The sequence below is a fragment of the Nymphaea colorata genome, chromosome 2 (assembly GCF_008831285.2).
Source record: "Nymphaea colorata isolate Beijing-Zhang1983 chromosome 2, ASM883128v2, whole genome shotgun sequence".
Classification (NCBI taxonomy): domain Eukaryota; kingdom Viridiplantae; phylum Streptophyta; class Magnoliopsida; order Nymphaeales; family Nymphaeaceae; genus Nymphaea; species Nymphaea colorata.
In genome coordinates, this window is record NC_045139.1 from 19,344,018 (window position 1) to 19,364,254 (window position 20,237).

At 40.4% G+C, this 20,237-nt stretch overlaps 1 protein-coding gene across 1 annotated transcript; it reads right to left on the minus strand.

Annotated features, from left to right (window-relative positions):
- Window positions 1–496: 496 nt before the first annotated feature.
- Window positions 497–18,713, minus strand: LOC116247750 (C-terminal binding protein AN). Its single transcript, XM_031620053.2, is given in 9 exon segments — window positions 497–864; window positions 3,682–3,798; window positions 6,216–6,263; window positions 6,406–7,206; window positions 8,648–8,778; window positions 8,939–9,107; window positions 9,665–10,211; window positions 12,684–12,940; window positions 17,677–18,713. Coding segments are annotated over 9 exon segments (2,847 nt in total). The 5' UTR covers window positions 18,379–18,713; the 3' UTR covers window positions 497–789.
- Window positions 18,714–20,237: the final 1,524 nt, after the last annotated feature.

A 20,237-nucleotide genomic window follows, 5' to 3' on the forward strand; every position in this document is an offset into this window, starting at 1 on the left:
GCCTGCTTTGGCGCAAGCATTGGAAACTAATACGCTTAGTCAAACTAATCATCCTAAGAAGTAAACCATAACAACTAACTTGTTTTTTACCAATCAGAAGTAAAGCTTGGTCTGCTAGTGTGAAACAGGGACAACATCGCAAATTTACGCGAAAGGAGATTTTTTGCTCCATCGAAGTGGTAGACAATCTGGAAAATTTCCGGAATATTGAACAAACCATGTGCAGCTCCAGCAAACGATACAGATCCGAAAGTTTTCTGAACAAAGAAACGCAATGTTGATGTACAAGGAAGAAAGAAACAACCATTCTTAGCGTGGCATATACGTACCTCTTCCAAACAGAACATGCCTGACGCTACAGGGTCCAAGCATGGCATGGCCAACAAACAAAGGTGAGGTACACAGGTTGTAAGACGGTGAGGTATGAAACCTATTCTCCAGCATTCCAATGTGATTGCAGGTTACCTATTCTCCAGCATTCCAATGTGATTGCAGGTTAAGAGTCGAGCCGCGTGCATGCTTTTGCATTGAAAATAAACATGTGAAGATCATAAGCCTACAAGGACCTAGGGGCAGCGATCCACAAGGGAAAGCAAGAGTTACAAAAAACTGAGGCATGATGCATATCCATATACACCTCGTGCCACTCCGAATAACTACAAGAGGAATACAACAGCAGAACAACCTAGACAGATCAAAATTGAATGCTGTACAAAGTGGACGAGAAAAAGCACAGGAAGAAAAACTTAAGATGCTGGCAAGTCTCGCTTCCCCAACCATATTCCTGAGCTAGTTGAGCCAGCGAGCAACACCATCTTCTTCACCAACTGCAGCCAAAATCTCAATACGCACATCCAGCACAGCCTGTTTTGTAACAAATAATCAAAGAACATAAGGGTCAGTCTTAGGGAGATTATGCCCAGATAAAGTGCAGGGATATCCAAGACATAAGATTGAATTGCCTGAATCTTGCACAATCACTTGCAAGACTTTGTAGACTATAATACAAGACAGCTAAACACTTTCTGATGGATAAAAGCAACAGGCATCCCCAAAGTAGCCTAATGTATGTTCAGCAAGCAGCTGAAGTCAAATGTATAGCAGGACAAGGGGTCCATTAGCAGAAAGCAGAATTCCCATAAAAACATAACAGTTTTATAGCTCGGCACAAAGATATGTCCACCAGGTTTACCAAAAGGGCTCAAGCCAAAAATTGCATTTTTTTTTCATATTTTGAAGTCAAAGGGGAGAGGCATTAAACAATCTGGTCTATGACTGGGACTTCTCAGGGAGTCTCATACTTAGAATCGCACACGCTGGACAGTTCACCTGGGGATTATCATGGAGAAGCTTTTGAGTTGGAAAGCCTTTGAGATCCAGAAGGACAATAGGGATTCGTGCAATTTTCAAATAGCAGAGAATAAAACTCCGAGGAGTAGGCCTTCAAAGATTCATGTATTTTGGCAGGGTCATAAGAACCATACCTGTTCCCACATCTTCTGAAGGCAACACTGCACTGGGGCTAGCAGATTCTACAGGTAGCATTTACCATCCTAACAAAAGATAGCATAAGTGCTCTTATCACTTTCACTAGCGTATTGTGTTGCAAGTTTCCCCGATATTGCCCACCTCAGGGATAGACTTACTTTCTCTGATGCTGCCAAGGAGGTGGGAGACCTACTCTTTTTCTCTCTCTCTAACAAAACCAGTTGTTCTGTGACTTCTCCGTTTTAGAAGCTTTTGCACAGTCCCATTTTTATCAATGAAACTAAAGGATTTACTACCTGCAAGCTAGCAAATGATGGAGAGTCTAACTGAATGAGCACCATATACATCATTTGACATTGCAGTGGCAAGTCATTCATCTTCTCACATATACTCCATTCTCACTGCCATTTTCTCCCTTCTACTACTGCTGTAGATTGGAAAAAGCTTCACAAACATCACAACATCTTCATACACATTGTGTCCCTGTGGCTTGACAATTTTGGGCAATCAACTGTCAAAACGGAGCAAACAGATGCAGTCAACTGAGAAATCAATTTCTCCGAGTTGGGAGAGTTATTTCTCAGAGTTGGGAGAGCTTTCTTACTTCTCCTTACATGCCACACAACACCTATCCGTCTATAGCAAGATGTAGGTTACACATGGGGAGGGATATGTGTGAATCATCTTTTCTATCCAATTGGATTTGTAAGAGGTGAGGCCAGTTGCTTTCACATCCGTAAATCTTATAATAATGATGGATCTATTTGACTATTACACCAAAAAGGACAAAAACTCTGACAAATTAAAGCTTCTTAAAGGTCATTGAAGCTTCTTAAAGGTCATTGAGGCTTGATGCCTTCAGCTTCGCCAATCAAAGAAACATATGGCATTCCAGCCATTAGTTCAGCTCAGCACTAAATTTTTTGGGCTCTTATGCTTGAAGTACTTTCTTTATGTATGTTTCACTAGAAAATCTAGGAATAATTGGAAGCTACATACCAATATTCAGATATATGGATAGAACCTGATGTCCCAGTTTCAATTACTATGGCTAGTGTAGCCAATTCAGTTAAGCTAGGAAAGTTTCATCAGTTTTTTCCACTGTTTTGATGGGGTTTCTGGGATTTGGAATGTAGAAACTCAGTTAATCATTCACAGGTCAGTTCCTGGCTCCCGACCTTCCAATATCCAGAAGCCACAAATGTGTGATCACAGCCCTCAGAGGCCTTCTGATAAATCTGCCAACTGCATAGTCACATGATTGGTGCAGAGAGGGTGCCACCAAGCAGTTCGGTATTGTATAAGATAGCAATTCCAGTATGCACTCTTAACTCGAAGTCCTAAGGGTTGTTCTACGTAACTCACTGGCTAGACCTTATTTAGTAGAGTCTACCCCATTTTGTTGTTGGAGGGAAGTGAAACTTTCACCTAAAAGGCCATCCAGCAAGCAATCTAAGGATATGCACATAAACGTACAGAAGCAAACATGGAACAATTACAGAAATCATCCATGTGATAACTCGCTACCTTTCAGCTTAAATCCTGCTCCTACACGAACAAACAGCAATTCATTTGCAGAAATAAGAAGTGAATAAACATAAGATAACCAGCGTGCAATGTCAAAATTCTCCTGTAATGATAAGCTTCAGAAACCTTAATATGCAGTACAGTGGGAGGTAGCAGACAAAAGAAAGAAATACAGTTACGGAGGTTCTCTTGCTCTAGGATTTAGATGGCAGTGAAATTTTCTAGCTCTAACTCAATGAAATAGAAAGAAATGAATGGCAACACACAGATAGCTCTTGCTCATTAAAATTTCGCAGAGATATAAACTTGCTGGCAGTGCAACACTAATTTATCATATGATAAATTATTAATGAGGTCATAACCAGCCCCCATGAGTAACAACACTATAAGCCATGCATAAGACCAAACCAAGTGAAAGAGAATATCAAATCAACAACAAGAACCCATCATACTCAAATGACTAAAGAAGGAAGAAAGACGATGCTATGCAGGAAAAGAAATCCTCCAACAGATTAGAGGACACGAACACAAAATTAGCAAAATCAAAACTAGAGAGAAGCTTTGTGTTACTGCCCCACTTCTATCTACTAATTGGTGTGTAGATCTATGTTGAAATTCCCACAAGACCAAAATGAAGAAACAGTAGAGACATAAAGCTACACTTACAGATGGATTTCTGCAGTTGATGAGCTGACATTCATCCAACGATGACCCTTCCAAAGTCCAATTTTCCCAAACATCAAAGCTATAACTTGCAAATACAAATTCCATCTTCCTGTTGATCTGAAATTGAAATATCAAGGAGTTTAATTATATAAAGTGGGAAAAGAAAGTTTGGCAAGGGGCAACAAAAAAAATCAGAACCATGCACTTTGAACTACACATGACAAGCCAACTATAGGCGCCAACAATGTTGATTACAAAATCATACATTATCCTTTTATTTTAAAATAAAACAAATATTATCAACCTCAATGTTACTGTTCTTATGCATAATCAACAATATTCTGCATAATTGCATAATCTTGGAATTCATGTGGAGATATATATGTATCATTGTCACAGAAAGCGAGTTTTTCAAAAAAAACGCATATAATACATGTTTTTTTCACATTTTTCATTTACTGGCATTTTTTAAAAAAAGATGCATCTAATTGCCGTTTTATACGGCTGACTTTTGACACAGTAGGCTCAACTTTGCAAGTCATGAATATCTTATACATAAACAAGCGCACACACACACGCACACACACACACACACACACGCATATGCTACCATTGAGGTCCAAAGCTAATTTCGTACAATTATGTGAATTATTTTTACTTAAGTCTTTAATACCTTTCATCTTTGTTCTTTGTCATCTTCTCTATTATTTGCTTCTTCACATAAACTTGTAAGTCAGTGAATCACTTCAAACTAGAGGCTTAAATGGATTGAATAGAACCAAGTCTGCTAAATCCAATTTCCAAGGCCAAATTCAGATATCAAGCACATAAACTTGGAAATTATTCTGGATGGTAAAAGATTTGACTATGTAGGCTCAAATCTGAATTCTAATATTCTATGTATGATGGAAATCAAACAGAAAGTGATTAAAATGTGTTCTCTACATGTAAAAGTTGTACTTGGATTGGCTATTGCCTCAGATCCAAATTAAATCTGAGTTAATCTGAATGACAAATCTGAATCCAATCCACATGCATTTAAGCCTCGTACTAATGATATGAATCAAAGAATAGTGGCAACCGGCAAGACTCAAAGTAATGTGGCAAAAGAATTCTCTATTTTTCACAAGGAGAGGAATCACTCAAAGCTCACAGCAATTAATAACAAAATGTGCTCAAAGGGAAAAAAGAATGCATATAAAATGTCCTAAAAAAACTTCCAAGAAGCTCACAACAAAATGGGACCCAGACCTTCCTTTTGGTGGTAAGCTGCAGGAGCTGTTGGAATCTACAACGGCATAATCTCTTATTTGGCTGCTTTAAGCAGCAACCAAAACGTAGAAAATTACCAAAATAAAAGAAAAACCAAAAAATACAAAAAAACTAAAAATTTGTATAACAAAAATACCCTAATTCCCAACAGACAAATCACACCAGATGCAGCTTGGGCAGATGAGGCTTCAGCCTATTAGCTTTTGAGACAGAGGAAGAATAAAAACAGAGATTGTTATGGGGACTATGAAAATCCAGTTACAGAGGCTAACTTTAGTTCTGGCCTGCCTTCCATAAAAGCAGGAGTCTTTTCATGAACATTGTAAATGGTTGAACAGATCAAACGGAAATACAACATGAGAACCAGGCTTATCAGATGCAAGCTAGATCAGAGCACAGGCTTTTTCAGACAGGTTATCACCAAGTTGACAGCAAGGAGTATGGACAATGGAATGGCGAGTCATCTCCCCTGGCCCACTAATGTGACCACTATATACTAGCATAGAATAAATTGTTAGAAATATAGGGTCTTGAAGAGTCCTTCAAGGACCACATCTAATCTTCAAGTATAGATACAAATCTATACTTCTTAAGAGGATCCTCACAGCTACCAGTGCTCTAAGGCACAAGGAACAAGTCAAAATAGCAGCAACCAATTCACTATAATGGCACTAAGGCCCACACAGTGCGTCACACCACTGTACCAAACAACGACCAGCTTAAACGGGCATCAAAAGCCCAACAAGGAATCATATGGCTGAAGAGAAACTTTATTAAATGAAGAACAAGGGCTGTAAAACAGCCTCATTTAAGAATATGTTACAAGGGGTTTTATATAAGACAGTGAAGAGATGTTGGACGACTCAATGGCTAGAATTGTAGTCGTTGGGGACTCCAACAACTCTTACAAAGGAATAGAGGCTTATAATACAGAACCTTGGCATGCTAATCATGACCAACAATTTAAATCTCTAGCCACCTCTGATCAAAACCTAATTTTAGTGCCAACATCTTCTGCTGGTCTTTACAATAGCTTCATGGCCTAGAACCATAGCAGGATTCTGCACAGCCAGGTCATATACATCATTTAGAAAGTAACAATAAGTTTTTGAAATGCATAAGCAAAGTTCATATTGTTTAAAGACCAAACCACAGCAGTCTGTGTACACTTGAGAGCCAATATAAGGCTGTTAACCACAAAACTTTGATGGGAACACAAAAGATTGGAAATTTGGGCACACATTTCATAGACAGGAACAGACCTGAAGGAGTTTCCCACCAGCAGCAAAAGATCGCAATCCAAGCGTATCCTGCATATGAAAGACACAGAATATTAGTATCTATTACATGTAAAAAATAAAAAGGACTCGAGAGAAAATAGAGAAGTGAAAGGAAGAAGATTTCCAAGTAAAATAGAAGATAAATAACCAAATAAAAGACCACAGTTAGTACCTTCCCCCTCAAGACCACTAGAAATTGAGCAGCAGGGTCCCTTTTTGTCACATTGGACATAGTATCCAGAAACCATCCACCACCCGGTACTCTTTGCCGGGATATATGAAACCCAGGTCGGTCCCTTGCATGCAACGCAATAACATAGTCATCCTTCAGCAGCTGATTAGGCTGCCTCAGATCTGTACGTACAACTGCATGCTTGTCAGGAGTTGCATCCATAGCTAATTCCATAGTACCAGCATTCCTACTTCTGGACTCATCAGGGGAACCAAAACGTGAACTAGAACTAGGAGCTTGTTCCCTTCCACTTATAGCAGTATCATCCTCCCTCTGTATTGCAAAATTGTAGTCTCTCTCCATTGCAGAAGACTCGCCATGCTTTTGTTGGGATTTGCGACGAGCAGGTCTTTTCTTACCTTTCTTACCTGACCTTCCATGTGTTCCATCAGATCTAGTGACGGCAACCTGAGATAAGGCAGAATCCTGACATTCAGCATGAGAATTTTCCATCTCATACTCCTGCTTCTGGACAATTCCTGAGTGAGCATTGTTGTCACTAGTTATTAGCTCACTGCCGCAATCCAATACAGAGGTTTCTCTTGCGGTTTTCTCAGAATGTTCATCAGCAACTGCAGATTCAGCCTCTTCGGCCTCATCAGACACCGCATCCTTTGGGACAACTCCAACAGTAAAGAATGAATGCAATATTGATATAGCTTTATCTCTTATTTCCAACCACACTTCCTCACTATAATCTGCACTTCGGGGCAGTATTAACACATTTGGCATCTCTCTTACCTAAGTAAAGAAAAGAAAAAACAAGTTTCAGTGAGACTGGGGAGAAATTGGCATCTGGAAAGAAGAGGAAAATGTTAAGCACCATATGTAATAAAAAGGAAAAGGCAGATAACCGTTGTAAGTACTCTCTTATAGAAAAAACAGATAATGACTATGGGTTCTCCAGATTATGGTGCATAAATAGTGACTATCAACAGAAGTAGCAAATTGCAGCATATATATTAGAGCTTTCATCAATAATCATGTGAGATATATCATATGAAGCTAATCAATTTTGCCATACCTATCATGACGAAGGCAGAAAGTAGTGCAGTTCAAAGGGAAAACTGCAAAAGGAGTCACAAACTTAGTTGTCAAACTAGCCACTAGTCAAGGCTAGGTGCCAGTCAGCCGGCTAGTCCCTGCTTTCAGTTCAGTTGGGCCTGTTGAGAAATTACTAGACCGACTTGGTTGACTAGTGGTTAGCACAGGCCAATCCAAAAAACTCAGGTCCTTCTAAAATATTAAATATGATTTGTTATATATATACATTGCATATTCCATATGCTGTTTATTCTTCCTTTTTCTTTCAAAAACATGAAGCCAAGTCTGTAATTTTTGCAAGTCTAAGTGTCTCCTTATTAATTTTATTTTAGTCAATTGACGTTGACCAACTGAAACCAACTAGTTTTTTAGGGCCTTGACCAACCTGAGTCCCGGTTCCAAATTTGAGAACCAAGGGCATAAATTATATCCAAAAAGCAATAATTTAATTAGTTTACAGGTGATCTAAAGATTGCAAATCATCCTGATATTGGACTTTATGTTTGAAGAGATTCGTTTACAGGTTTCAGCAAAGAGACCAAAATTGTGTCAATGTCAGGTGGAGAAGACAAATCTAACCTCTTGAAGCTTTGGCAGCTGCACTTTCAACCAAGATATAACTTTGAGGTCTCACGAGTAAGAAAAGATAAAAATATGAAGTAGCCAATATGTTCTCAAGGACAGGGGCAACCTCAAGATGTATGTCATGCATTATGGATGTAAGGTCCACGAAGTTTTTCCGTCATTAAATGAAAGCACACCTTTTTTGTCTTGCTATTTTGTTGTCAGTGTTTCGATGTATTCACAACTTCTCTGCCATATTACAGTTTGCCTACTAAAGCATTTTCAATTTTCATACAGATATATCTTTGTAGCATTCCCCCCCCCCAACCTTCTCACTAATGAACTTTCCTAGGCCACTGCTGGCTGTCTTGTGTACCTGCAATAATTTTGACCAGCAATCTTTTGGACAAAGATAATTAAACACGCTGAAGATCACTTTGAACAACTTTTCCTGATAGCGTACAGTGCTTTCTTGAGAGACATGTTTAAGGACTAAACCTCCCAACGTAGGAGAAAACAATATCATAAAAAACCATAAAGAAATCAATGCATACCCTAAAGCTAATACCCATACCCATGCTTCCATCCATTGTGGTCCCTCAGCCCCATCCAATGCACAGCCAGCAATAGTTCCATCAATCAAAAGTTGTTTCAGTGCACAATCATCTATTAGTTGACTGCTCCCAGTATTAACAATGTACGCACCTGAAAGGAAGAAAATCATAAACATCAAGGAAAGATGCAATTAAAGGAAAAAAGAGACCTTTAGATTTAACAAAATGCCATTAGGTAAATCAACGAAGGAGCTTCAACGTTTATATATATAAAATCGACTAAAAAGAGAAGAAGAATTTGCCCTCAGTACCAGGTTTCACATGCTGTAAGCAATCTGCGCTGATGATCTGGACGGTTTCATTGGACAGTGCGCAATGAAGGGAGATTAGGTCACTTGCTGCCAATAAATCATTAAGAGTATCCATTCTTCGAGCAGCAGGAGGAAAGCACAACGAAGGACGAAATGATTTTCCTTTGTCCTAAACAAAAACCATCAAAAAGATAAAACAAAATAAAGAATAAAAATCCACCAATACTATTATTTGAAAGAATAATAGATTCTACCTACATCCAGCTTTCCCCTGGGATTTTCAGCGATACTCCCCTAAAATTTATGGCCATTAGAACTCATTCACAATCTTAATCCACATCCAATTTTAAGAATCAACTAGTATATGTAACTTATGTAATGCAGAATAGTAGGATACTCGCTCCTTGTCATAGCCCTAGCAAGAAGGACAACTACCTCTTTGTTCAAAGCACAAATCGCTTGCATATTTATTACAAGCCAGTTGCATTAGGTCTCTAAGGAGTGTGGAGGCCATTGCCCATACATGAAATCTGTGAATCTCTTCCTAACAACAGCATGCCATTGTACAAAATTTTGAAGACACTAAAAAAAATAATAATAAAAAAAAAACGGATAGAAACACTCGCAAAAGTCCAAGGATCAACTGCATTTTGCATTTTATGTTCTTAACAAGCACGGAGAAGGAAAACCCTAAAGATCTTTCAAGAGACGAGATGGCTCCCGTACCTCTTTTAGGTCAAAATAGAGAACGCTGATTTGGAAGGCGAGGCTCCTGGTGGCCAAGCAGCACGCCGACGCGGACCGGCCGACGATCCCGAGCACTAGTCCTCGGCACCGGCGCATTCCACGGCAGAGCGGCTGGATCGAGCCAAGCCAGCCGGACGACGAGAAGCCGTGCTTAACAAGGGCGTGCGTCCGACGTAGGAGGCCGAGTATAAGCGCCATGATCGTGTCGGCCACCTCCTCGGCGCGGCTTGTGTCGACATGGACAAGGTGGAGGCCGAGATCGGCGGCGAGCGCGGTGTCGACGGCGCGGTCGGAGGAGCCGAGGCAAAGGATGAGCTGCCAGGGCTGGAGACGGCGCTGAGCCGCGCGGGGGAGGAAGGCGAGGGAGTGGAGGAGGACGGCGGAGGCGGACTCGATCCGTCCGTCACCAAGCCGGTTGAGGCCGACGTGCTCGACGAGGGCGACGCCCGAGAGTCCATCCTCCTCCATTCCCACGTCCTCCAGGCAGTTAAGTGCCACCACTAGCGGCGGCTCCCGGCTGTTGCTACTGCCGCCCGCAGCCGCCCCGCCCCGCTGCACCTGCATCGCCTCCCCCTCAGAAGGGCGCACACTGAGACAGAGAGAGAGAGAGAGAGACAGAGGCGGTCGGGGTGCGGTCGCTCGCCGCTGCTCTCGGAGCGCTCGGCTGTGAACGAGGGGAGAGCTTCAATTACAACAAATATACGGTCCGAACTCCGAAGCCCCAGCTGAGTTCATTGTGGCGTAAAATTTTATTGAATTGCAATTTCCCGCTCAACGTTTCTTAAAAAAGCGTTTCACCACTGTCAGTCGTCAAGTAAACGAGTTGAACCGAGGGGGGATGGAGAAAAAAGAGGCTTCCGCTTTCATTGGGATGGTATTACAGTGGTTCGGTCAAGTTTCAAGCTTGCACTTTTTATTTTTTATTTTAAGTTTTCCAAAATTTGTAATGCTTATGATAGAAGTTCATATGTTACAAAAGAAATATAACACATATGTAGTTGCCATGGTGTATATTAGATATGATATGGTACAATCATAGCAGCCACAACCAACAACAATAATAATAATAATTCGATGATTTTGTGCATTGGCGGATGGGATTGTGAGGGCCACTAGACTCATTCCTCTCGCGCTCGCCGGGACGGAGGGCGCAGTGGGGAGCACGTGCTGGCGACGACGCCACCAGAAACTATTGACTTTCCTTGGAGGGAATATGCGGCATCAAAATCACCTCAGCCGCAACCATCCAACGAAAGCTTTTACGCGTTGGAAGTGTTTTCTTAACCGAAAAAGCACCCATATTTAGCTGAGTAGGCAAGTGATCTACAATTTTCTTTTTTTCAAATAACGATCTAGCTTTTACATGAAGATACTCTTTCTTTCTTTTTTCCTCTTAAAGTTGACTTTTACGCATGCCGCGAGTTTTTTAAATGTTACGAAAAGCGCTCTCTACGTGGGATCAACAATTTAAAGGCCGATCCTTCTCGAATCAACTACGTAGATACGGCGTTACTTTGTTTTGTACGATCTATAAAACGTTAAGATCTAAGGAGGCTTTGTACATCATCTTTTTACACGTGAAGTCCCAGCTAATCATCGCCCCCACCCACCACCCTGCACCACCTGCAATTATTTGTGGCTCGTTCTGTTATCATGGCCACCTTTCTTTGGCTTCTTCCATCTGTGGCCACCTCACTTCGTCGTTTATTGGAAGCCGTCACGGCGCTCGTTCCTTGCAGAGGACATACTGCGTGTCCTATTGAAAATAAACTTAGTTTTCTCTAGTTATTAAGTTCGGATTGGGTCCAACCTCCACAACAAGAAAAGCTCGTAATGAGTTGGGAGCAGGTCCGACCTCAAAGATGGAGGAGCCCCATCACCAGAAGAGCGAGTACCAGGGGCAAGAGCATAGTTGATGGGGGATGGTGAAGCAGATGAAGGTGCCCGCCTTTTTAAAAGGTCATGCCAGCATGGCATTCTCATGATGAAAAGTGAGAGAGGAATAACGAGATTCTGCTGCTCATCATTTTTCCAGAGCATAGGGTCCAGCTTAAATTTTTTCTTACGACGCCTGAGGTGGGAAGGAACCGCGGTGTCATCACAACTCGGCATTTTAATGCAATTTATGGTGAAAAGGAAAGGAACTATAAGTAGCAATCTAGAGAGAAAGAGAGAGAGAATCCACAGCAAGAGTTACAAAGATGAGACAGATTTTACTGTATTTTTCAAATAAAAAACGATTCAGAGGAGTACCATGTCATGCAAACGCGTCCGCATTAAAGGAGGGCAGAGGCATGCTATGCTAGTTGTGACCATGAACATCATCACTTCTGGACAAGAATTTTTCCTCCGTCAAACGACAATCCTCTAACCACCCTCCTATGGAAGTTTGCAGCAATGTTTTGCTGTGTTACAACCTTGGACAAATGTGTGCCGAAACGAATGGAAACCCCCGGACAGGAAAAGAAAAGAGAAAGCAAACATATTTCAAAGAAAGAGGTCGATAAGTATAATCTTTACATTGGAAGATTCAGAGCCTTGTCAAAAAGCAAAAGCATGATGATCATCGCCTTTTGCTCCCATGGACATGACCCTGAAGCAGCAAAGCTTTCTTTTTACAACTTCAACACACAAGGTTGAAAGGTTAAGTTTCAGATGCTTACTTTGAACGCATACCAGCAGTCTTTCGTTGCCCACCTGAACCATTCTGCCTTAAAATATAGTAGACTCATAGCAAGGAAGCCTCCTGCCCACCTACACTAACTAGAAAGAGCACAAACTCTTCATTCACTGTTCCACACAGATGCCACCAGCAACAGGGAAGATGCAGGAGTCACTGAACAACTACCCAAACTGTACAGTGCGACACGAAGTTCAACAGCTTCTCATTCCCCATCCTATTCTGTATTCCAGTTATTTGGTGGAAATGCCTGGAGCCGACGGATAATGGTGACGTCCACAAACTTTTCATGCAACATGATGTGAAAAACATCCCTACTTTTGCTGCATGGCCTCTCAACACAGCTAGAAAAATTTCCTTTTGAAGGACCGGGTTGTAGCCTGGTAGGAACGCATGAGTAGTCCAACACCAATCCCAATGCCAAGACACATTCCCAGGCCAATGCCAACACCAACCCGTACACCAGCATTAAACCATGTCAGTTCTCCATTGTCTTCAGAGTACACATCTCCAGTATAAAAACTGTGGCTAATCTTGTCTTCAGAATCATAAGCATCCATTCTCTCATTTGCTACCTACATCCATGAAAATGGTTTACGGGAATCAACCAAAATTCTTTTCATTTTATCGGATATGAAAAAAAAAAAAGCTATTTTGATGCTAAGTGCAGGGACTTAAGTGGAGAAAAGGAAATGGAAGTAAACAATGCAGAAATAGCACATCATGAATAATAACCAAGAAACATAATTGTGCACCGGCCTTCCAAACCATTTTCTGGGGCTCCAAGTATAGACTGTTGATAGCTCCAAATGAAAGATCAAATGCCCATTGGGAAAAAGGCAAAAACAATTGGCAGTTATCAGTGGCAAGCTAAAAACCATTCTTCAAACCAGTCTGAACACGGTGAACGGAGAAAAAGTGAAATGAAGTGACAGATCATTTTATCAACTATAAGCAATGAGCACATAGCAAATTGCCTTATTAACAGGACACAGTCAATGCCCAACAACACTGCACGTTCTTTCACAATTGCAAAGCATAACTTGAAAACTGAAATCCGTTTTCCCACAACTATGCAACCATATACAAGGCCCTGGAAGACAACAGTTTATTCACCAGATCCAATTGCCATTACTCATCATTTGGTTAGGTTCTGTCCGGCGCTTGAATAATATACTTCTCTATAATCCATGAATGACACAGTACATATCAAGAATGGTACTGGTAACTGGCACTCGTGTGCATGGGTCAGAACAATATCTCACCACCAAGATTTGATTCCAAAGGCCACAAAGAGTGTCAGTGCACACACCTAATGCTCATACCCTTTTTATACATTCTTGTATTGTATCCTATGTATCTCTACCTATGTTACATAGGTATGGGTACGGGTATGGGTGCAGCAATTTTAGAAGATCTTGGTACGGAGGTACGGCAAACAAAAATGTGTGTGTCTATATATATACACAACACATAAGACAATTTTTAATAGTGTCTTTCATAATTTCCACATATAATCTCATAAACATAAATAAACTAACAAAAATATGGTTAAAACGTAAGGAAAACTGAAAAAAAAAAAGGTTTGGATCAGGAACTGATCTAAGCATACCACTGCCGTACTGGTACTGGTACGTGGGCATATCCCACGTACCACTATGACATAGATCTCTATCCACACCTAGGTATCACTGTCTCCTACTTTTCAGGCACAAAGCGTGTTTGATGCCCTGGCGAAGCTTTACTTCAGATGAACTTTCAAAAGCCCATATGACGAGGCTTAAAATCAAGAAAAACCAAAGGCCAGTGATGGAGAGGTCTGGTAAACTCGTCTGTGGAAGTCCTTTCAGGGCATCAAAAGGCTCCTTAGAGCTTGTTTGATTTCTCAGGATGCAAAACAGGACACTTGCGTGGATGCAGATACGCGCACACAGCAGACAGGAGAACATGGTGGAGCCCATCCAAATATCCATGCAGGAAAACCTTTTGGTGTTCCTGCATTCTCCAAGGTAAACCATAGAATACATGGAATGGCGTAGAATGATGTGCCCATTTCCTGTTTTCCACCCTAGTATACCTTCTCCTGATGTTATAGTTTCTCCTAGAAGATTGTTTGTGGCTTAGCTGCTAGATTGTGATTCTAAATGGAGACCATATCCCATTATCTACTGAAAACCCAAAAGACTTACCTATATCATGAAAGAAATAGAACCCAAAGCATCAAAAAATAAATGATACAATCTCAGTTCTCTAAGAGATCTGAACAAAATATTTGTCACCGTAAAGCATATAATGCCAATTTCCTACTAGAATTTAATCTAATTTAAGAAAAACAGATGACCAAATAGCTTCCCATTTGGTGAAGCTGAATCATGAAAGAGGAGCATCGGTTTTTTCCTGTTTAAACACAAAAATAACAAAGATAAACAAAAATAATTCCCTCTCATACAACTGGAAAATACCATGATACTAGACATGGAAATGTGTGCATCTAATAAGAAATATGCAAATGATTGAGGGCCAGGCAGTAAAGAAAATATGACAGGCTGGAAGGTCCATGTAGATAGAAGGGGAAAAAGGGAGAAAAAAACCTCATAAATTACTGTTCAAGAGGAAGAATTAATTTACTGGACTGCTTCTGTCTCTTCCATTATGTAGTATAAGGTCTGGTTCCCTCTTTTGTGTGTGTAGAGACTGTATCCTTGTGATTATATTTGCACATGCATAATCTCACCCTTGAGGAGGTTTATTTAAATTATTAATTGGTCATATACTTTGTCACAGATTTTCTATAACACCTGCTCGGCGTTTGAGGTGTTAACACCATTCTGCTGGAGAACCATCAAAGTTGCAGGCAACAATTATACCAAAATTGAGGCTTTCTTATTCCTTGACCAACCATAGCAACAAAGTGGACCAAATTCCGTGTCCTCCAAGATTTACTGAAGGAAATGGATGAAAGCACATTGCAAGATAATGCAAAAGCAATCATAATTGAGCAAGGCAGATAAATTAGTTCTGATCATATCCAGCTCTTTACCTTTTTATCTTTTCAGAAAAAAAAAATCTAACTTTCATATCATAGATCAAGAGATGACTGGATTAAATTGTTTTGTACCTTAATTGCAGTTAGCAGTCCTCATCAGCCAACCAACTTACACACCATATAGTTTAACAAAAATTTTATTGACAGCAATGATCAACTTATAATTGCTGACTGCATTCATGGCTATCTGAGAGGACCCAGTAGCATATGCAAGACATGATAATTTACAGGCTATGTGACACGGGTACATGCAATTTGCCCAGGTACCCGTGTCGGTATGTGGGTACAACAACAGGGTACGTAGGTACAGCTGCATTTTAAAACATTTAAAATTATATTTTCAAACTTAATTTTTTCTCTAATTTTGATTTTTCCCTTCTTTTATATTTCCCTTCCACTAAGATTCTATATTTTCCACCCATTTTTCTTTAATTTTGAGAATTTTTGTGGATTGTAACACAAAGTGTGAAGTATTAATGTTTTTTTTTTTTCATTTTATCATTTTTGAGAATATATAATTTGCCATACCCGCATACCCACAACTTTCAAAATTTGCCGTGTCCAAACCCATACTACCATACCCGAACCCCTACCATATCCACATCCATGTGACATAGTTTACAGGATCATTTCATGAGGTCTAAATTAGTGATACATTGGAATAGGGAAGCAAAGGCAATTTGACTGCATTTTTGCTTGTAAAGATCATTATACATGTTGAAGCAACAACCAGTAACAGGTTGTAGCATTAGTCTATGAGTGCGGTGTGACGACAAAGAGATCTCGAGAGATATCTTGATGGTCACTTCTTCAAGGAGAATTACCCAGGCTACTAATCATATGACAAGAAGTTATAAATTTATAGTGAGTTTCTGGTTTTTCTTTTCTAGTTATTTCTTCCTATCGAGGGGAGGAATTCATTAGCAAAACTACCAAAGATATTCCAATCGGCACAAATTTGTAGCAAAATCTCTTACATAGCCAAATACCGGAAATAGATAATATGCTTTCCACCTCAGTGTCGAACTTGCCCAGCAGAAAAGGACTCTGAAGATGAATCAAGAGAAAAATGCATTTGTTGTGCAAATTTTTAGTGACCACCTGTACCTCACTCTTCTTTTTGAATTGACCAATGATGATTGGATTTGTCGAATGTTGAAAAGCACCAATTCTTTGTATACTTAAGACTCTAAGTTCATCACTTTCTTTAACATAAAGAGTTCTATTCTGAAATTCAAGATGACATTGGGCATATTTCTTTCTTCTCATACTCTCCAGCCTCTGTCAGTGGTAGGCTTGGGGTGTATTCTTGGAGTTCTCTGTACATAGAGCTTCCTCCACTGCCAGGAATTGAAAGCGATTCAGGGGTGGACGAAAAACAGCCAAGCTATGGGAAGGACAACTGGAAAAGGTTCAAATAATTACCTGGACTCCTAAGTAAATACTAGCACCAACGGGTGTTATTGATCACAAGTTTGCAGCCGATAAAAGTAACTGTATATAGTACCAAAAGGCTCAAATTTATTGATTTGGATATCTCAAGAACATCTGTGGAGTTTAGAGTGAGAAAAGTAAGAAAGAATCAATCATCAGTCTCAAAATAAAGATGATACCGAGCCACTATCTTAAGAAGCCAGGTATACACAACTCGATGAGTCAATGCCCAGAAGGGCCAATACGAATCACACTCGCAAAGGAAATAATACTGAACATCATGCACCCCAAGACAGTTGTATAGCAGCGAGAACTTCGGTAGGGATGCCTGAAGAAATATAGCAGCGTATACAAGGATGAAGACAGTTGTATCGTGCACCGGTTTGATACGTTTTTTACCATAATGAATGGAATTTTTCATGAGTAATGTTTTCTGTTTATTGAAGCATCAAATTAGAATGAATAAATTCCCCTTTCTTAGTTGCGAAATCAAAATAAACACAGCACGAACACCTGAAAGGTATTCGATAGCCTCTACAGGCCTTCTAGTACCAAGGAGTAATGATTCTGAAGCATATCATAAAAAACAACTTATTTCAAACAAGGCAACCTTTTTTTTTTCGAAAGAACAGGTATGATCATCACTTGAAATAAAACTATTTGTCTAATTGAAGCACAGTCTGAGATGTCCGCAATTTTGTTTTCAATCGTCGGGTTTATAAAGGCCATGTCCTGATTAAGAACCAAACAAGGGCCAAGTTCAACAATCAGGAAGCATCGTCAAGCAAATATAGGGGACAAGCATAAATGGAGGGAAAGAAAGAAGCATGCCTGCAACGCCCTCTGACGTAACAACGCGATGCTTCCCGTCTGCTGCACCCCCGTCTCCTCTTCCTCCGGAATGGACTCCAGTGCCCCCTGCCGGACTACCTTCTTCCTGGAAGCCAGCGGGATCGTCTTCGTCAGTATCAGCGGGAAACCCGAGCAGCATCCCGCAAGGTAGACCTCGATCGAAGGCGTCGTGGCAGCCCCTCGAAGAAACGGACAACCAGACCGCGGCGATGCCACGGCAGAGTAGCAATCCATGCTCCAGCCTGTCCTCCCGTCCTTCTCCAACCTCGGTGTCTCCATTTCGCCCCACTGCGCCTCCACCCTCTCCAAGGAGCCACACAGAATCAGATCATCGTTCGAGTCCAAGACCTCTAACCCAAGCTCCCCGGCGATCCTGACGCCGTCCGTGCTCACGTAGGTAACCTCCGCAGAGCCCCGATCAAGGCGATCCCTGCGAAGGCTAAGCGCCGCAGAATCCGACGGTGGGATCCGTACCCCGTTTATCTCAAGGAGGGCGCCAATCGGCCGGGGGAGTGTCCGCAGGCACAGCTGCTCCGGCGCGAGATCGACGCAGCAGGGCGAGATCCGCACGTAAAATAGCCGGATCTCGAGCCACGGCGAGGGGTTAGGCACGAGACTCAACCCCAATTCCTCCATCTCCGTCCGACTCTCCCGTAGCTTCTCCAATGGCGGTAACTCCATGGCCGCCCCCTAGGGTTCGCCTATTGCCGTCATGGACTCGCCAGATTCTCCGCCTATGAAGCGATGAATCTTCCCTTTACCATCTCCCAGGAGTCGCTTCTGATTACGGTTTCGTCGATCTCCGACCGATTTTGCGTAGCAAAACCGACGACGACGACGAATGAACGAGGGAAATGAAGGGGCGAGGTCAAAGGAGCTACGAGATCGGAGGGGCGAAGAACGGAACGGGGGTTTCGTTAAGACAGCCGCTTCATGGAGCGGCAACGAAAGCTCCGTCGGGTTAAGATAATCGAGCTTTTATATCCGAGCTCCGGCCTTTGGCTCGAGGCCTCCAACCTTGAAGGAGGCGTTGAGTTTCATTGTCAAGGAACACTCTTCTTTTATAATAAAGACATTATAATTTTAAACTATATAATAAAGCACCCCCATTTTTTATACATTTACCTTTAACCGTCTAAAATGCAAATAAAGAATATGATTAAATGAGGAAAAAAAAAACCTAAAAATATCAAAAAAAAAAAACCTTCTTAATTCCTTTGTCCGTTCAAATGTTCAAAGGAGAATATGGAACACTTTTTTTAGTGTTGAGTCGTTAAGATTGGAAGTGCTTTGGTTAAAAAACTGATTGAGTCTGCTTGCCTACGAAAGTATCGTTTTTACTCTCTGGTACTCAACTTATTTTTTTCTCTTGAAACATATGTCAGATGGGATCATGCCATCAGCATTGAATTTTAAAATCTATGCACTTCAACTCAGATTTTTTTTCCTTTCAGGTACTAATAAGAAGTTACTTCTTGGAGCTTCGCTCCATTGTCAACTTATATATATATATATATATATATATATATATATATATATATATATATATATTCCTTGGTATATTCATTGATTCCAATAAGATTTGTAGAGATTAAGTTGTAAAGATTTATTCAATAATCCAAAATACTCTTTAAAAAAGACAAGGGGTTTGGTTTAAGAAAATTTCACTAGTTTTTATGTTTCTCCCCTCATTTGAATGGTGTTTTTATGGGAATCATCTAGATCATCAATTACAAAACATCAAACATTGAAGATCGCGTTTGTGTATATAAAAGCTAAATTATTTTTAAAAGCCAAAATACCCCTGAAATCATATTAAAGGGTTTCTTTCGCCAAAGTTGATTTGTTCTCACTCTCCTCTCTCTCGTAGTTTAAATGGTATTTACAATTATTTTAAAAACAGTTTAGCTTATATATTTGCAACTTAATTTCTACTTTACGATGACCTTAGAATCAAGGACCTACATAATTCTCATAAAGTCTGATATTATTATAGATATAAAGCCAAAAATGTTTGTTTAGGAAACAAAATTGACATGTATATAAGTACGTTTGACATTACAGCAAATATACTACGTGGAGAATTATTTATTCAAAACCATAGACGAGGCATCAATAGGTGTGTTCTATCATAAACTATAGAAGAAATAGCTTTTATTTTTTAGAAAAAGAAAACTAAATTTTCTGTTCTGTCCTGTTATTCAGCTTAAAAAAGGATCTTGAATCTCCTTTTAAATTTTGTAGAAAATATGAACACGCTTTCTTTGAAATTTTGAGAAGAATTTGAATCCCGACCTTTCATTTTCCTGCTCGACCACTGCCTTCTTAAAGTACTTGCAATATTTATTCCGATGAACATGACAGTTTAAATTTAGATGAAGTACTTGCAATATTTATTCCGATGAACAAGACAGTTTAAATTTAGAGAGCTACTTTATATCTTTTCATTTCGACCCAACATTTTAAAATCTTCAAAACAGTAAGCATGTGGCTTTAAATAAGAGGAATTAATGCATGGGCCAGAAAAGGGAGCTACTGGA